Raw genomic sequence first — 20642 nt, 5'->3', positions numbered from 1 at the left:
TGTTCTATTTTTAGCCATGGTGGCCATCTTGGTTGGTTGACCGGGTCACCGGACACATTTTTAAAACTAGATACCCCAATGATGATTGTGGCCAAGTTTGGTTAAATTTGGCCCAGCAGTTTCAGAGGAGAAGATTTTTGTAAAAGTTAACGCAGGACGACGACGGACGACGACGACGACGGACGACAGACGCCAAGTGATGAGAAAAGCTCACTTGGCCTTTCGGCCAGGTGAGCTAAAAAGTGACGTCACAAGTATGTTTCCGTAAACAAAAATCAAACGTAAATACCGAGAGTTTTAAAGCTTCTTATACGCCTCAGAATGAATAAAATTACATTGGACGAAAATATAGAAGTGAAAAATGCAATTAAAAAAAAAATAATCATTGAATTATATGATGCTACTGGTATTATCAAAATTGGGTAAAATGGAAAAGCCAAATCAGTATGGTACAAATGTATGTATAGGGCTTTCACGGTTAACAAAATTACCGAATTTGACCTATTAGAATCGAAATAATTCATGGCAACCGTAGATTTGTTTTCATTTAACCACGGGTTGGGCATTTATATTCTTATACATGTATTTCTTAATCAAATGTACTGTAAAATTTCTTTTAATGGAAATAACTCAAGTAAAAAGTTTCTTGAATAGTAGGTCTTGAATTGCTAATCATATTCATTGTGACAGTTTTTGTCAATTTATAAGTAAGGGTTTTCAAGATAAAACAAAGAAATGCTATAATTTGTCAAAAATTTTCATTGGAGGCCTTTACAAAACAAATCAAAAGAAACAACACTGTTATTGCCAATCGTAATCTCAAAGACACAAGGATTTCTCAACAAGGAGCAAATAATCATAGTATTTTTGTAATCTTGTATTGCAGATCAGTTTTGCCATTTACGCCAAGGGTTGGTTAGACTTGATAACATGGGCATTCAGTATTTAAAGCCTTGCTAAAGTGTAGTCTGTAATTTGCCTTCCAGGATGTTTATCGGCGTGTTATGCAATTGAACTGTTATATGTTACTAGTATTAAATAAATCATTATAGAAACCAATAGAGTATTTTAATTTTATAGGCCAGACGCTCCTTTCGTCCAAAAAAGACTCATCAATAATGACACTTGAATTTAAAAAGTTTAAAAGCCAAAAAAAGGTATGAATTTGTAGAGCTTTGAGGACCTAAAGTTCCTAACAGTTTTGACAAATACAACTTAGATAAGTTGTCACGTCATGTGGGTATTATGTCATAAAATCTGTAAAGAAAGTGTCTGAACGCCAATCACCATTGCAACAACTCTCTTATGGGTTAATAGGGGTCTATTGCCATATACAACACAACGTCAATTTCACCTCAAAATTTAGAATCTCAACCAACCATGCAGAACCTATCTGATGTATAAATTGTAAATTTGTTTATGTCTTTATTATAACGGAAATATTTGTCACTTGAACAAGCAATAGTCTCTCAGTAATAATTAACTGCATTCCAAATCAATCTTATCTTGCAACAGACAACCTACTGATCCCAAAGAGAGTTTTGTTTTTATTTTGTCAAGTTTGTGTTAAGAATTTATCATCTTTTCTTTTCCATATTTTATATGAATGAAACCATTATAACCTAGAGGAGCTACAATACATATCTAAGTTAACATATGGGCAGAGGAATTGAGAAGGAGCTACCAATACCATCAGATGAATCGCTTATATATTGCTTCATACATGTAACTCCCTACAAATATAGTCAGCACTTCTATGTTGACTTGAGTTATCAATAGGTTCATAATTATAAATTAACTGTTGACAAAACTTTGAAATTTTGAAATACAAAGGTTTTTCTACCTCAGGAATAGATTACCTTAGCTGTATTTGGCAAAACTTTCAGGAATTTTTGGTCCTCAATGCTCTTCAACTTCATACTTTATTTGACCTTTTTAACATTTTTTGATTTGAGCGTCACTGATGAGTCTTTTGTAGACGAAACGCATGTCTGGCCTAAATATAAAATTTCAATCCTGGTATATATGATCGAGTTTTATTGACACTGTCAGGGACAAAACAAACATAAATAAACATGTGATAAAATTTTATTCTGATATAATTACAATCGTCTGCTGATAGCACTATATTATAAGATGGATAATACATGAAACTTACATGATCTTATTGGGTGAAATTTACATACAAAAAAAGGACTAAAAAATGAATTTTACATAATTTAACGTTGTGAATTTAATATACATTTACATGAACAACCAGAGCTAAAAAATATGATGGATTTAGACTGTTAAATGTATATTTTAGTTACAATTCATGTTTTCAATTTCTGTTGTGTTAATGATTCTCTGTTTTAGTATTAGTATTAAAATTCATTTGTATAAATTATTCACATTATAATAATTTACAATTAGGCATCCAGGCCTGAGTTTATAAGAAAATAAGAAAGAAAATTCAAGACATTTTTTTGTACAAAATATTTCTAACTTCTACACTAAATATAAAAACCTTATAAAATGTGACAGCAGAAGAAAAGAAAAAGAAGAATAGAGAATTGAAATTCAGAAGTTATCAACTATACATTTTTATTACAAATGCAACTTGTTTTTATTTGAATATGCAGTTTTAAGCATTGTGTAATACATTCTTGTGCAACTCAATTTAACAATTCTGGTCAAACTCAATCCAGATAGTGTACTTAGTGGAAATCATTCAAATCAAGAAGTTCTATATAAGTTAAGTTTCATTAATCTTGAAAATTTTGAAACAGTAACTTTGGTTCTGACAGCATCTGATATCTTTGATTGCAAAAACCCAACATTAAAACATGTTTGGAACATAAAAATTATACTAAAAGATATTTGCAAAAAGTTTGTTTTTTTAATAATAAAAAAAAAGAAGACAAATATCAATGTCTTAAATAAAAGATAAAGATTATTTTTGATTCCTTTTTGTTGTTTGAACATAAAATCTTCTGAAAACCCTCTCCTGAAATAGTGGGACACACAGAACAACAGTGTTTACAATTGCATTTCAAAATTTCAAAATATGTTATTCTTAAATAATTTGTGATAGTCTGTACAATACAAATAGGGATCTAACAACAATTATACAAAAGTTAGCTACTTAAATTTCAACAATATCTAAATACAAAATCTTTGTATAAAATTTATTGCCTTTATGTAATTCGTCTAACAACCAATTGGTTAAGTAATCAGCAATTTACAAATTAAAATTCCTTAGGGTCGGATGTGCCAGACAACCGTCATCTTTACGTTTGACAAAAAGTGGTTAAATGTGCAATATTTTTCTATATACATGTTGTATGATGGTAAAAATAACCTTGCCATTTTGATTTTACCCTCTGGCCAATTTTTTAAAATAAAAATATAAAAAAATTGATCTGTACCTATTGGTTAACACGTCAATAAAGTTAGCTGCATATAAAATAGAAGTTAAAACTAGCCCTTGATAATATTTAATTGCCTAATTACAGGTTAACTGTTTATAAGGTTGTGAAACTTTGACAGAAAAATATTTTAAATATCTCCTTGGTTGATTCTTGTATACATTTTATTGTGCTGATGACTACCTCCATTCTGTTTACTAATTTATTAAATAGAAGGCCATAGATAATCTGTTTCATGCTAATTTCTAAGATTATGACATTGGCATTAGCTTATGATGTCATCACATTCTCTGATTTAACCTCTCGTAGCTTAATTCAGAAAATTATCATTTCGACAGTTCAAACAAAAATTTATGAAAATAGTAGTAGCTACATAATTTTTAGATTATAAAGCTGATTCTCCTTAATAAATTCCAAAAGAAATTCCAAGAAATCTCAAATGGTTAAACCTTTGAAATGTTTGAAAAAATCTGTAGAACTGATGTGCTAATGAAATACATACAATGTATAAATTACAAACGGAAAAAAGTAACAAAATGTTTTCACCTACATCTAGAATATGAAAAATCTTTAAAACATACAACATCTATGAAATGATCTGAGAACAACTGACTAATGTTTGACACATAATAACAAATATCTAATATAAGTCGGTATAAAATATTTATAATGTAAAGATCATCTGACAGACAAATTGTACATTATTTACAAACTGAATAAACATTTCACAAATAAAACAGGATTTTGTACAACTTAAAGGTAAATTTTTAATAATTTCTACTAATTGGTATCTACTATGGTATGTTATTTGCTAAAAACACTGAGGACTCATTTATAGTTCAGTTTAAAACGAGGGCAAAATGTCCTTCAGCATCACAATACCCCCTTTCTCTACTTTTACATTCAAACATGCTTAATGGCAGTTAAAAATTTACTATAAATTTCAAATAGGATTCTCTGAAACACAAAAAATCTTTTTTTCAAATACTTCAAAATTACAAAACGAAACAAATATTCAACAGCAGGTTTGTTTTGAAACTACATATTTAACTTTTACTTTATAATATGTATTTCAATGATCAATTTGACTAGTAAAATGGTAGACTGCTATTTCCTTCAAGACAGCAGAATACACAAATTTATGTAATAACTTTCATTTGTTAAAACAATTTGCATCAGAGGCGGATTTAGGGGGGGGGGGGGCCTAGGGGGCCCGGGCCCCCCCTTTTTGGGAAAAAAATTGGTTGCTTATATAGGGAATCACTGAAGCATGACTGGAGCGGGCCCCCTCTTAGGTCAGTCAGTGGGCCCCCACTTATGAAAATTTCTGGATCCGCCACTGTGCATAAATGCACAGTTTCTTGTAATAGTTTTAAGATTTTTATATATTTACGTTGTCTGATATACCTTGAATGTTTACATGTCCCAAATTTCAACCAGTCACAGGCAAAGTTAACATATATAACATCCAACATATGTCAAACTATAAAAAAAAATTTGAAAACTATGAACTATAAATGAGTCCTTAGTACTATGGCATATGGAATTCTATTAAAACTGAGCAACTATATCAATCTATAAGACATTTACAATAGATATTCCAGCACAAAACATTTCAAACAAACAACAGAGTACAATACTTTATATAATTATGCAATGGAATAAAACTGCAAACATATCAAATTGTCATTCCTCAGAAATAAATACTCACACAAGCATTGTACAGCAAAAAGCCTGTGAAGGTTAATGTACATAATGGTGCTGTTATTGACAGGTTCTTGCCCAAATTCAGATATCAGAAGGACTGTGAGGATATTGCCCAAATTTAGATATCAGAAGGACTGTGAGGATATTGCCCAAATTCAGATATCAGAAGGACTGAGGGATATTGCCCAAATTTAGATATTACAGAACTAAGGTTCTTGTCCAAATTTAGATATTACAGGACTGTACGATTCTTGTCCAAATTTAGATATTACAGGACTGTACGGTTCTTGCCCAAATTCTGAGAAAAAAGCTCTGGTTTAAAGGGTATAATATGATGAATACCCATAAAAATTAATTTTTCACTGAGCCTTGACAGTGGAAACGGTAATAAAATAGTGAGTACCCATTAAATTTCATTTGGCATTTCTTTTAAATTCTATATAAAATCATTTGTCAAATAACTCTGCTAAGCAAAATAATTTTCAACAAGCTGCCAGGCTATAAAATTAAGTATGTTCTACATTTTGATCAATATAAAATATTTTGGTAAAGCAACAAACTCATCTTTAATACATGTATAGAGCATTTGATGAAAAAGTAATCACAAAGTGAAATATAGTCTCTACTGATTCCTTAAAGGGCAGAAAAAATTCCCTGCCCAGCTTGAGCAAGGGGAAGTACAGTTTACACATTGGAGTACTTCCAAAACATTATGCATAATGCATTTAAAATGACTTCCTTTCAGTTTCTTAAAACCTAAATTGCTGTAACATTGTGTAATCAAACTTAAGTCTTTAGCAAACGCTCTATAATGCTATGATACATGTGGTAATGATCAAGTGATCAGATAAAAAGTTGACCTTTTTTATGGTTGAAAAAATCTGATGCAAATTTGTTTTTAAAAGGCTGGTGTGTTTGACAGTGGTTTCTAATCTAATTTTTGTGTTTCATTGTGAGATACATTGGTCAGTTATCATCCTTTAAATATGCTACATATAAACATTATAATCTCCCTTTTGTTTTTTCTTCAAAGAGGAGGTTGTTGTACTCTTTGCAATCAACGTTTATTATCAAAAGACCCTGTGGTGCTTCTTCACTTGCAACAATCATTTTAATTGAAAACATTAGTTTTTAAGTGCACTGTATTAAATTTATTTGTACATTACTTGATTTAAAAAATGTAATTCTTATATGAATTAACACTGATTAAATATCAATGAAACTCAAACTTTTTTTTTCTGTGATGATCTCTCAAAAATATTTTGAGATTTTTCCAATCATAGAAGTTTAAAAACCCAAAGACAAAGGTGAAAGGTTGGTATATTGGACTTATACTGATCCTAAATATTTAATGATGGACCCACTAAAGCCTCTGGTCAGGGATTATGTTGAGCACTGAAAATTATAATGCTCCAACACACGATGTTCTTCAGGGAGTTGGCTCAAACACAACCTATTAAAGGGAGATAATTAACAAATGATTCTCTGGTAAATATATATGCAAGAACAGATATTTCTTCATCAAATGAGTATCATATTTGGGATTAATAGGAAATATACGGTCTGTTTGGACTGTAAAAAATTAAACATACATTGAAAATGTTATTTATAGAAAATCAATTTCAACTGTCTTGAGGTAGCTAAATATTTATTATGCTTCCAAACATAACATTCGACAATATAAAGTTTGCATATTATTTATAAATATGAATGTGTGAAAATGAAATGTTTTATGTAGATAATGATTGAATTAAATAATGGAATATAAATTTTACAGCTATTAAGACATTCAATGGTCATGATGGTTAACTTGTACAAAATTTATGTTAGTATATTCATATGTACAAATGTAGTTTATAAGTGAGGGCATGTTAGCCATGTACACAAGCATTGAAGCATGGTTATTTGGTTTAAATGTATGATATATAATAAATAAATTATTCTTGCCTAATTTTAAGACTGCAGTTATTAATAACATTTACTCTAGACATTAATTAGTAATGTTAATAATCAAACATTCCCCTCTTAAATTTTGTTTCATACTTTTACTCGAGTTCATTGTGAAAACAACGTGTAATGCATGTTTTAATTATAGACCTGTTTTGATTGACAAATGACAAAACATCATGTGTTATTCATTTCCATTCCATAAGTGATTTTGTTTCAATAAAAATCTAATTAAGAAAGCTACTTGTTAAAAATTGACTTGAAATTAAAATTTTGCCAAAAAGAATTAGTTTTTCTTTATTAAACACCAAATAATTTGCCTGTTTGAAATTTTCAGTTTAAAATTATTAATGTTTTTGTTTGACTTTAGGGTTATTCCATTAACAAGAATGTGGGAGAGTAAAATGGGAGTGAAATCCTCTATACAGCCAATTCACTCTCATTTTAGTAAATTGTAATATAAACCTTCAAAAATAATGGAACTGTCCAAAAATAAATCTTCCCATCCTAACCTCACACATTCATTATAATGGAATCACCCTTATTAAACAGACATCATATATTTTGTTGGTTCATTTAAAATGCAACAGTACAACCTACAGAAACTGATATGAAACACACACTCAATATAAGTTCAAAGTTCAAACCACAAAATATAAAGAAATATCTAAACAAAAATTAATCTGATTAATAGGTTCACAAACAATCTTTAATTGCACAAATATGTAAAACAAATATATAATTAAAAAAAATCCTCACTTAGTCTCACATAAGTTAGGAGTAGTTCTAATTTACACATCAAAAACAAAATTGACAATAAAGAGAACACCGAAGAAAAGAGAAACAAAGAATTATCTCTATTAAAAAGTTTGACATTTTATAAAGCACTGGTATGTAGCCTTAATAAATAAAGAATGGACAGAACATTCTGTGATAGATGTCTTGCTATGATATTCCACAATCCACACAATGTTTTCATCTTAACATTAAGAAATGAAAACTGCATATTTGAAAATAATATAAATGATCTTTTTCAACCACTGGCCTTAATCTTATATATTTCAAACACTCACACTGCAATCAGATGAAAAAGAAAAAACGTACAAAAATGACCATTCTAATCTAAAATTCAATAATTATGGAAAATTTGTGACATGGAAATTTTCTCTTTTTTGGATCAAACTGAAAGTTATTTGATGTGGATTTCAACATGAACATCTTTAACCAACACATTTTATTCTGTATCTTAAAATGGTTAATGTCATCTTATTCTATGAGATCCTCTCTATATATACATCATATAACTCATGCACTTTTATGAATGGATTAGTTAATGTTCAATGAACCGTGGTATCTAGGTCAAAAATGCCTCTACTGATTTAACTACAACGATGGGCTAAATTCAAATGAATATTAATGCTGTAATGTGATTTATATCTGAGTCGATGGAAAATATGACATTATTGCTATCAATTCGTCTGTAAGTTCAAGGTTGTAAATTTTACAAGTAAAGACAGAAGAACAGCTAGTTCATAATTTCCTCCATCTTAAGAAAGAAGATCAAATCTATAAAACTAGATTCAACTTATTCCCAGATAAAATGTTCTTTCTAATTATCAAGTTATAAAAAATTATTGGACCCTTTTCAGAATAATATCTAATTGTCTAAGCCAGATGTAAAATTCTACCAGATATTTTAAATTGAAAAACATATTTATCAAGATAAAACAACTTAACAAATCTAATAACCAGCTTTACCATAGTTTTTTTTAGCTGTACTTTTATAATTCTGTAGACCCCCTTAATAAAATTTTGGCAATAGTGAAAAAATAAAAAGTAAAAAATTCATTTTCTTTCTCCAATATTTTTAGATCTATATCTTTTTAGCAGTTTCATATAATATTTTACAGTGATACCTTTATTTCTATTTTACAAAAGCAAAGAGTTGAATAAAATTAAAGTTATCACCATTTATTTGAACATTTTTTATGTATTTAAATATTGCATGTATTATACATGCATGGTCAATATATATTTATCTAACATTGAACTAAAAAGAAGAACTATTGTCTGTTATTTTATGGAAAACAATATGATATTCTAGAAATACCAAAATCTACTAGACCATTAGCATCAAACAGTCTGTTGTAAAATGCATAGACACAAAGTATGTGGCAGTCCTTCTCTGACATGAGTATAAAAAAACTTGGCCTTATTTCAGTTTTCAATTTTGTTTTTCCTTCCCTTCTACATATTTTTCCTTTCCTCTTAGGGCTATTCCAGAAAAAAATGTATGGGGGGTTGGGGGGGTTGGAAGGCACATTATATAAATAATACATGGGCGATGGGTATTAGAGCAACTTTTAACACTATAATGCACTACAAGTCTCAATTACAATTGTCTGGGTGGCTGGTGCTGACAAAAACTGCCTTCCAACACCCCCATACATTTTTTTCTGGAATAGCCCTTACATATATTTATCAAGACATAATATTATTAAACTAACAATTGACATCTAAATCCAATTTTAGGTTTTTCCTTCATCCTACAAATTCATATATAAAAAGTATTTCATATAAATATATTTGTCACAATTCATTATTTCTTTACACTCTATTTTTCTTCACTCTATAATTGTTTGTACGCCTGACTATTCGAAGATCTGTTTCTCACTTTTCTGGTTGTAATTATAATCCCTTATGAATAGTTGTCACTGAAGTCAATATTTGTTCTTAGAAGTAAAACTTCATTTTGTAAATTGACTAATTGAATAATTCTTTAAATAATTGACATAAATACTTGAAAGTTTTCAAGACTATTCCAACAATGCAGTTACCATCCTTGGTGAAAATTTTAGTTCATCCATTTTCGACATCGTTTAGCACCACAACAACAAGGAATTTTATGTTGTTCATCTTCAAAGTCAAATTTATAATCATATGTAAGCTGAAAAAAGAAACAAAAAGATCAAATGATATATTTAATAAACTTTATAAAGTTATTCATTTTTTAGTATGTCTCTTGAATTGTTGAACACATCATAGTTAAAGAATCAAAAACCATTTTTTTGGTAGTTTTATTTGGTTTAAAAGCATTGTGGTATGGTGACCTATAATTTCTGTGTCATTTGGTCTATTGTTGAGAGTTGTCTCATTGGCAATCATACCACATCTTCTTTATTATATATCTGCAGCACATATTTTATGATGTTTGCAAACCCTTCATTCTTAAAACTTGCACCCAGACAGAGTCTGTGATTTAACCCTCTATATGAGATTTGTTTGAATTAAGTTTTTGTTCCTTTTGTTTTAATATTGCTTATGAAATACAAAATTTGAATTATATGAAAAACATAAAATCAGTATTTGTGAGTCCATTTAAGGATAAAAATGTTATGTATATCTGATATATCCTAACACTCATATATTGTTAAAAAATGTAAATTGCCTTGTAGATGTCCTCTCTGATTTTTTTCAGGAACAGTGTTGCGTCCTCAATGATGTATACCCACATAATTCTTATTCAAACTTAGGCATGGAAAGGTGCTAGAAGTTTGAAAATTAATATAAAAACATCATTTTTTTTCCAATGGTAGTACACCAATATGTGTAGAAATGAAGTAAGTTAGATACCATGGAATCAATTTTCCCGACACTAACCAGAAATACACGACAATTTCTCTCAACCTAATTGTCAATACTAACCTCCTCTCCTTTAGGTATCCTCCGATTTGTTATAATAATAATTTTACTTTCTTTGTCAAATGGAACGACTTCAGCCACACAATTAGGATCACATGAATGATTAATATACCGAGCAGGTCCTCCAGCCATGGTAGCATCCACAACAATATCAGAGTCTATACGGAACATATATACACCACGATTCTACAAAATTTGAATAAGTTATTTATTAGTTTTCATACATGTTTATGTATTCAATTGCATGATTTTCTTCAGATTAAAAAATAACATCTTTGCAAATCTGTCTAGAGAAAAAGTCAAAAAAAGCATGCTATTTCTGACATGTGCTTTTTTATTTTTTTTAATGATGTCTGTTTTCTGCTTGAATTATTTTGGAGTCTTGTTGATAATTCAAAATCTTAAAAGGAATATAACCCTTCAACACAGACTATAAAATTATCTAAAAATATTCAACATGTCAAAAGGATGGTTATCTTCTTAAACCTAGATTTGTCTAGGAACTACTTTTATAATTATTTAAATCTTATTCCCCAACTTAAACAGCAATACATAATAAGTTTATTGGGAATCAAAAGCATTATTTCAAAATTTACCCTTATGATGTTAATGGAAAAATTAAGTATTTAGTTGTAAGCGAGTCAACATTTCAATGAAAAGAAGAATAATTCTTATGTTCCAAAACACTGAAAATAGGTTGAAGAATTTTTTGTACAGCATGACCATTCCCCCCCCACCCCGCCCACCTATTAATCTTACATAAAGACATATTTACAAATTCCTATTTAAATAGCCAATTAGACTCTTGTGGAGAGTTGTCTAATTGGAAATCATACCACATCTTCTTATTTATATACTTTAGATTTTAACTCATTATAAGACTTAAATACAGTACCTGTTCATCATAAACTACTTCCAATCTGTTAGCTACTTCATTCCGTATAAGATAGCCTATATATTCTATCACCATGGTATGTTTCTCTAGATCACGGGCAGCAAATAACCCTAGTCCCTGTACAAAAACATATATCATATTAATATAAACAACAATTAACCCTAGTCCCTGTACAAAAACATATATCATATTAATATAAACAACAATTAACCCTAGTCCCTGTACAAAAACATATATCATATTAATATAAACAACAATTAACCCTAGTCCCTGTACAAAAACATTTTAATGTATTTTAATGTACTGATGTTTAATGTACAGTAGCTATTATATGCACAATCAGCATGATCAGGGCAAAACAATTTAAATCGATATGAGTATGACCCATTCTTTGTACTTGACTGACACACTTAGCTTGTTTTAAACTTGCAAGTTCACAGGATCTGCAGGAAACATGTCACCATATTTAGAGAGTTAGGAATGCTTACATTTCGGATCACATTATATAACCACCTCGTTATTTCAGTGGCACTCATGTTCCCCAATCATTCTTTTCTATGAAGTGTTTTGTGGACTGATATTTGTCTATCTTCTATTATCTATTAGTGTTCTCACAAAATAGAAGATTGAAATGGAAAAAAATATTCTAGAATATTATTTCCACTGAAATGAATATTACAGCATATGTTCCAAACGGAATAGATGGTATATTATATTTGTTCATAACAAAGTTTCCTTTGGAATTTCTGTTAGGCGGAACAAATATACATTGTATGTTGACAGTGTTGTTGTCTGTTTTTTATCTCCTTCTTGGACTATTATTTTCATCATACAAGTTTATGTAAGCATGTATCAAATATTTGAATTCTAATGTACTAAGGGAAATAACTCTGAAATAATTTGTAATATATCTAAACATATATCAGTTTTGTATTAATACAAATATCCTATCACTTAAAACAATTTTAGGGGGCAGTGAGATGAGCTAATCCTTTTCTTTTTTCGACAGCCAGAACTTGGTTCTTAGCTTTTTTCTGAATCAAATAAGTTTTTCCCCTTTTTATGTTATTGATTAATGAATCCCTACTGCAATCTACATGATCTACATCTGATTTCAGAAAAACTAAAGCATAACTTGTTGTATACTGCATACAAAACCTAATGGGATCTTTTATGTCTTTGTTCCAGCAACTGTGTAGTTAACAATTAATTAATTCTAACCTGAATTCTAGATCTGCCTAGAAAGACATTAATTTTCCATTCTGTCTTTAACCTTCTATACTGCTGAGATTTGGAATGGACAAACTGTTTCATGTATGGAGAATTAATGTCTCCGGTCACCCCTGTTACCATGGCAGGGAGTGACCGTGATGTATGGCTGGATTGTAATGTATGCATTCTGAAAATGGAAATTTATTATTGAAGACATGGGCACACAAAAATGCTAGAGCTTAAATAATACAAACAACGAATACACATGATTCTGAAATATAATAAAATCACAAATGTTTGAATGCATTAAAATTTTTAACCCTAGTCTTGATTTTTGAACAATGAAGAAAAATTACAGATTTATTATTCCTACTTCAGTATAAGCTCCTTATGAATAATAATATAAAATTTGAAATACAACTTTTTTTACTTTTTTGTGATACCTATTCTGTCGCAATTGTAATAATAATAAGAATATGTGCAAGTTTTGTGCAAGTTTAGTGAAATCAAGATTGTTTCACACAGCTGCAGATTAACCCACTGTTATATTAAAGCAGAAATGTAGTAATTTTATGCATTAGTATGTTAAGTATGGGAAATCTCAAAACCACTCAAATCAAAATTAGAAAAGCAACAGATTAAATAAGTGATGCAGGTGACAGGAAAAGACACCAACAGAAATTTCGTCACAGATTCACTGCCACACACTATACATTGAAATTCATCAATTCTTATGGATACCAATCTTAGTGGATTAAGGATAAATTGTGGATGTCCATGTTTTTTGATGTAAGATTCCATGTTTTTGATGTAAGATTCCATGTTTTTGATGTAAGATTCCATGTTTTTGTGGATGTAAGATTCCATGTTTTTGTGGTTGTAAGATTCCATGTTTTTGATGTAATATTCCATGTTTTTGTGGATGTAAGATTCCATGTTTTTGTGGATGTAAGATTCCATGTTTTTGATGTAAGATTCCATGTTTTTGATGTAAGATTCCATGTTTTTGTGGATGTAAGATTCCATGTTTTTGTGGTTGTAAGATTCCATGTTTTTGTGGATGTAAGACAGTGATATTGTTGTCTTTTTTCAAAACTACCTCTACCGTTTTTTATTGGGGAAAAATGCATATTTTTTATTGAAATTGGGAAATTTGTATTTTTTATTCTAAACACATCTCCGATTTTTTGCTGACCTTTGCTGTCTTGTTTGCACTATTTTTTCATGTATATTTTGGTTGTCAGACATTTTCTACCTGAAAGGTACTTTCCAGAGAAGGGAAAGAAACCAAAACAATGATGGTACTTAATGCATTGAAAACCACATGTGTTACAAACACCATGATGATTCTGATCAGAAAACTGGATCTCAAAAATGCTTTCTAATATCAAAATAATAACATGAATACGGTATTTACAAACATTACTACCAAAGCCATCACTGTTTTGGGAAAATGTAAAACTTTTTGGGAGGAATTTTAAGCCATTTTTTTTTAGTAATTGGGAATTTTCTCTAGGGGAAAAGGCCGAATTTCGGCTGTAATTTGAGGCAAACAATATCACTGTAAGATTCCATGTTTTTGTGGATGTAAGATTTCATGATTTTGTTGATGTCTGCATACAATCCCATAGAAAATTTGTACTTGTGAAAATTTAAAAGTGGTTTTCTTCTGTCCACAAAATGTATGAATAATAATGAATCAATAGAAATTTACATAGACAGAATTTTGCTTAACCAAATGAAACAGTTCCACAGTCATCTAGATCTTCTCTTGGTCAATGTAATTAATATTTGTCTGTTCTATTGTCCCATTGAACAATAGCTATGTATTTATTCAATTGAACAGTATAACATTAAAATGTTTAAATACATTGACCATGTTGACCAAGAGTATATGACTATAATAACACTACATACGTCATACTTACTTTCTAAAATGAGTTCTAAGTTTTGGTTCTGTTCTAGCACATCCTGATGGATTGATTGTTAATGGCATTTCAATCAATTCACAGCGGCCATATTTAAAAGCGTAGTCTAATAAGAGATCAGTTCCAGGTAGCTGTAAAATAATATAATTCATTTGATTATTGCAAAATGTATATGTTTCTGTTAAGATATACAAAACCATAAAATTCTTCTTGCCTGCAATTCAAACACACCACACAGTAGAAAATACAAAATTTCTGGAAGCTCTGATTCTTTAATCCTGATAAATATGCTACAAATTTTTAATCATGGCCATTACCTGTAAGCCTTCGTTCAGAGAGGTTGATCAAAGACATACTTTTAACCACTATTACGGTTAGAACAAAAATAATTTGAGCTTAATAAATGTATCAATATTAGAAGAAGAAAAGCAATCTCATGATTTCTATAATTGTGACTTTGGAGTGGAATAACTCCATTTAACTTTGTGACTTAGGAGTGGTGGAATAAATCCATTAAACTTTAATTGTGACTTGGGAGTGGAATAACTCCATTAAACTTTGTGACTTAGGAGTGGTGGAATAACTCCATTAAACTTTAATTGTGACTTAGGAGTGGAATAACTCCATTAAACTTTAATTTTGACTTACGAGTGGAATAACTCAAGATATAGAAATCTTTTCAATTTGAGTTAATGGCAGATTTTGTATCCTCTGTTCAGCTTTTCCCTTTTTTTTTTTATTTAATTAGGGAAATTTGTGGCTGTACATATTATGAATAGAAGACGGTAAAAGAAAGATAATCAAACTTTTTCTTTTAATTTTGTTTTGTTTTATTGGGTTGCTGTCACATTGACATAAATGTCCATTCATGAGATGAAAAAAATTTAAAGATAAACTTACAGATTCAATCACCCTGATAATAGCTGGTTCTGTTAAACCAAACAATTCCTCTCCCGTCATAAAACTGGGAAATATTTTCACTAAGTCTGCATTTCTTCGCATTTTATCTAAAGGTTCTAGCACTTTAAACCACACAGAACGTGGTGAACTGTCTTTCATAACAATATCCTCGAAGCCTGCTTCCACTACACGAATCATGAATTCAGGTCGACCATCATTGTCACTAATACTGCAGACGTACCGACACCGTTTATATAACCTCCTCATACTCCAGTAAAATCGACTAGATTTAAAACCAACCTGTCATTACAAAGATAACAATGGTTTTAAAAATCATTTTAAATTTTTCTGATTGGCCTAATAATGCTGTTAAAACTAGTTTTGTAGGATTCATATTGTAGTTTTTATACAATTTTCTATGTTTTGCTTCTGTTTTCCATTGAACTAGTTACATTTTGTTATTGGCCAGCTAAATTTCGGCCTCCAGGTGCAGTATTTTCTTGCTGTGTTGAACACCCATTGGTTGCCTTAAGCCTTTTTCTCTTTGGCCAGCTGGTTGTGTCTTTGACACATTCCCCATTTCCATTCTCAATCTTATTTTCTTGCAACGTGTTAGCAATTTTTATTTCATGTGTTTTCTGATTTAAAGCTCAGTATATACTTTGTGTTATGCACATTGGCTAAAAACTATTTTCTTTGTCTTTCATTCATTAACATTCCTTACAGTATACTTACAGGGTATATAAAATCTCTGGTATGAAATTTCCCTGTTGCTATTTGATGTGGTAGTAATTGTCCTACACTGTGTAAAATTAGAGAACTGATCCTTAAAGCATAAGTCCCCTCTTCCTGCCCTCGGATCATACTGAAAATAATAAGAAGACATTGTTATATTAAACTGCATTGAGATTCCAGATAAAACCAAAGGAAAGGGTTGATGAAGAACTGCATTGAGATTCCTGGTAAAACCAAGGAAAGGGTTGATGAAGGGTCAATTCATCTCAAATATTGCCAATTTTGAAATTGAAAAGGTAAATATTCAGATTTTAAAATATTTTCATTTAAAAAAATATTTCTTGCTAAAAAATAATATTGAAAATACCTGAATAAAAGAGCAATTTATTGTTGATTTCTTGATATTACAAAGAATTGATGATAACTAGTGTTACCTGGCTACTTGTTTATCTTCGTCTCTATTTACATAAACTTTCCTATATACAGATAAATTGGTCAGCACATTGTCAGGGAATATCTTTGGTGCATGAGTTGGACAAAGGATTGTCTGAAAGAAAAACATATCTTATATAGAACAATACATCTCTAATTACAATTTTAAAATTGGGTTTCTGAAGGTTTAACATAAATACATTTCGTCTAATATAAAATAAAACTATATAAGTTGGTGCATCTGAAGTGTTTTTCTGGATAAACCTTCTGAAACCCATTTTTTTTTAAAGGCAAGGATCTATAAATACTTCTGCCTAGCTTTCTGAAGTATCTGATATCCTCTCTGTAGGTTTTTAGTGATCTTTGTGTTGCTCAGACTTCTGAAGTATCTGATATCCTCTCTGTAGGTTTTTAGTGATCTTTGTGTTGCTCAGACTTCTGAAGTATCTATTATCCTCTCTGTAGGTTTTTAGTGATCTTTGTGTTACTCAGACTTCTGAAGTATCTGATATCCTCTCTGTAGGTTTTTAGTGATCTTTGTGTTACTCAGCCTTCTGAAGTATCTGATATCCTCTCTGTAGGTTTTTAGTGATCTTTGTGTTACTCAGCCTTCTGAAGTATCTGATATCCTCTCTGTAGGTTTTTAGTGATCTTTGTGTTACTCAGACTTCTGAAGTATCTGATATCCTCTCTGTAGGTTTTTAGTGATCTTTGTGTTACTCAGCCTTCTGAAGTATCTGATATCCTCTCTGTAGGTTTTTAGTGATCTTTGTGTTACTCAGACTTCTGAAGTATCTGATATCCTCTCTGTAGGTTTTTAGTGATCTTTGTGTTGCTCAGACTTCTGAAGTATCTGATATCCTCTCTGTAGGTTTTTAGTGATCTTTGTGTTGCTCAGACTTCTGAAGTATCTGATATCCTCTCTGTAGGTTTTTAGTGATCTTTGTGTTACTCAGACTTCTAAAGTATCTGATATCCTCTCTGTAGGTTTTTAGTGATCTTTGTGTTGCTCAGACTTCTGAAGTATCTGATATCCTCTCTGTAGGTTTTTAGTGATCTTTGTGTTGCTCAGACTTCTAAAGTATCTGATATCCTCTCTGTAGGTTTTTAGTGATCTTTGTGTTACTCAGACTTCTGAAGTATCTGATATCCTCTCTGTAGGTTTTTAGTGATCTTTGTGTTGCTCAGACTTCTAAAGTATCTGATATCCTCTCTGTAGGTTTTTAGTGATCTTTGTGTTACTCAGCCTTCTGAAGTATCTATTATCCTCTCTGTAGGTTTTTAGTGATCTTTGTGTTACTCAGACTTCTGAAGTATCTGATATCCTCTCTGTAGGTTTTTAGTGAGCTTTGTGTTGCTCAGCCTTCTAAAGTATCTGATATCCTCTCTGTAGGTTTTTAGTGATCTTTGTGTTACTCAGTCTTCTGAAGTATCTGATATCCTCTCTGTAGGTTTTTAGTGATCTTTGTGTTACTCAGACTTCTAAAGTATCTGATATCCTCTCTGTAGGTTTTTAGTGATCTTTGTGTTACTCAGACTTCTGAAGTATCTGATATCCTCTCTGTAGGTTTATAGTGATCTTTGTGTTGCTCAGACTTCTAAAGTATCTGATATCCTCTCTGTAGGTTTTTAGTGATCTTTGTGTTGCTCAGACTTCTGAAGTATCTGATATCCTCTCTGTAGGTTTTTAGTGATCTTTGTGTTGCTCAGACTTCTGAAGTATCTGATATCCTCTCTGTAGGTTTTTAGTGATCTTTGTGTTACTCAGCCTTCTGAAGTATCTGATATCCTCTCTGTAGGTTTTTAGTGATCTTTGTGTTGCTCAGACTTCTGAAGTATCTGATATCCTCTCTGTAGGTTTTTAGTGATCTTTGTGTTGCTCAGACTTCTGAAGTATCTGATATCCTCTCTGTAGGTTTTTAGTGATCTTTGTGTTACTCAGACTTCTGAAGTATCTGATATCCTCTCTGTAGGTTTTTAGTGATCTTTGTGTTACTCAGACTTCTGAAGTATCTGATATCCTCTCTGTAGGTTTTTAGTGATCTTTGTGTTGCTCAGACTTCTGAAGTATCTATTATCCTCTCTGTAGGTTTTTAGTGATCTTTGTGTTGCTCAGACTTCTGAAGTATCTGATATCCTCTCTGTAGGTTTTTAGTGATCTTTGTGTTGCTCAGCCTTCTGAAGTATCTGATATCCTCTCTGTAGGTTTTTAGTGATCTTTGTGTTACTCAGCCTTCTAAAGTATCTGATATCCTCTCTGTAGGTTTTTAGTGATCTTTGTGTTACTCAGACTTCTGAAGTATCTGATATCCTCTCTGTAGGTTTTTAGTGATCTTTGTGTTACTCAGACTTCTGAAGTATCTGATATCCTCTCTGTAGGTTTTTAGTGATCTTTGTGTTACTCAGACTTCTGAAGTATCTGATATCCTCTCTGTAGGTTTTTAGTGATCTTTGTGTTACTCAGACTTCTGAAGTATCTGATATCCTCTCTGTAGGTTTTTAGTGATCTTTGTGTTACTCAGCCTTCTAAAGTATCTGATATCCTCTCTGTAGGTTTTTAGTGATCTTTGTGTTACTCAGACTTCTGAAGTATCTATTATCCTCTCTGTAGGTTTTTAGTGATCTTTGTGTTACTCAGACTTCTGAAGTATCTGATATCCTCTCTGTAGGTTTTTAGTGATCTTTGTGTTACTCAGCCTTCTGAAGTATCTGATATCCTCTCTGTAGGTTTTTAGTGATCTTTGTGTTGCTCAGACTTCTGAAGTATCTGATATCCTCTCTGTAGGTTTTTAGTGATCTTTGTGTTACTCAGACTTCTGAAGTATCTGATATCCTCTCTGTAGGTTTTTAGTGATCTTTGTGTTGCTCAGACTTCTGAAGTATCTGATATCCTCTCTGTAGGTTTTTAGTGATCTTTGTGTTACTCAGACTTCTGAAGTATCTATTATCCTCTCTGTAGGTTTTTAGTGATCTTTGTGTTACTTAGACTTCTGAAGTATCTGATATCCTCTCTGTAGGTTTTTAGTGATCTTTGTGTTACTCAGACTTCTGAAGTATCTGATATCCTCTCTGTAGGTTTTTAGTGATCTTTGTGTTGCTCAGACTTCTGAAGTATCTGATATCCTCTCTGTAGGTTTTTAGTGATCTTTGTGTTACTCAGACTTCTAAAGTATCTGATATTCTCTCTGTAGGTTTTTAGTGATCTTTGTGTTACTCAGTCTTCTAAAGTATCTGATATCCTCTCTGTAGGTTTTTATTGATCTTTGTGTTGCTCAGACTTCTGAAGTATCTGATATCCTCTCTGTAGGTTTTTAGTGATCTTTGTGTTACTCAGACTTCTGAAGTATCTGATATCCTCTCTGTAGGTTTTTAGTGATCTTTGTGTTACTCAGACTTCTGAAGTATCTGATATCCTCTCTGTAGGTTTATAGTGATCTTTGTGTTACTCAGACTTCTAAAGTATCTGATATCCTCTCTGTAGGTTTTTAGTGATCTTTGTGTTGCTCAGACTTCTGAAGTATCTGATATCCTCTCTGTAGGTTTTTAGTGATCTTTGTGTTACTCAGACTTCTGAAGTATCTATTATCCTCTCTGTAGGTTTTTAGTGATCTTTGTGTTACTTAGACTTCTGAAGTATCTGATATCCTCTCTGTAGGTTTTTAGTGATCTTTGTGTTACTCAGACTTCTGAAGTATCTGATATCCTCTCTGTAGGTTTTTAGTGATCTTTGTGTTGCTCAGACTTCTGAAGTATCTGATATCCTCTCTGTAGGTTTTT

General features: G+C 31.1%; 1 protein-coding gene across 1 annotated transcript in view; it reads right to left on the bottom strand.

The window, feature by feature from the left end:
* Positions 1 to 4903: 4903 nt before the first annotated feature.
* The window catches only part of LOC143044335 (uncharacterized), a 47385-nt gene continuing 31646 nt past the window's right edge, over positions 4904 to 20642 (bottom strand). The window contains exons 14-21 of the mRNA XM_076216286.1: positions 16868 to 16980; positions 16434 to 16563; positions 15699 to 15998; positions 14799 to 14929; positions 12880 to 13057; positions 11659 to 11775; positions 10767 to 10949; positions 4904 to 10008 (exon numbers count right to left, since the gene is read on the bottom strand). Of these exons, the coding sequence (XP_076072401.1) occupies positions 9916 to 10008; positions 10767 to 10949; positions 11659 to 11775; positions 12880 to 13057; positions 14799 to 14929; positions 15699 to 15998; positions 16434 to 16563; positions 16868 to 16980 (1245 nt within the window). The 3' untranslated portion in view covers positions 4904 to 9915. The remainder of the gene's footprint in view (positions 10009 to 10766; positions 10950 to 11658; positions 11776 to 12879; positions 13058 to 14798; positions 14930 to 15698; positions 15999 to 16433; positions 16564 to 16867; positions 16981 to 20642) is intronic.

The sequence above is a fragment of the Mytilus galloprovincialis genome, chromosome 9, assembly GCF_965363235.1.
Source record: "Mytilus galloprovincialis chromosome 9, xbMytGall1.hap1.1, whole genome shotgun sequence".
Taxonomy (NCBI): Eukaryota; Metazoa; Mollusca; class Bivalvia; order Mytilida; family Mytilidae; genus Mytilus; species Mytilus galloprovincialis.
This window is presented reverse-complemented; position numbering and strand designations above follow the sequence as displayed.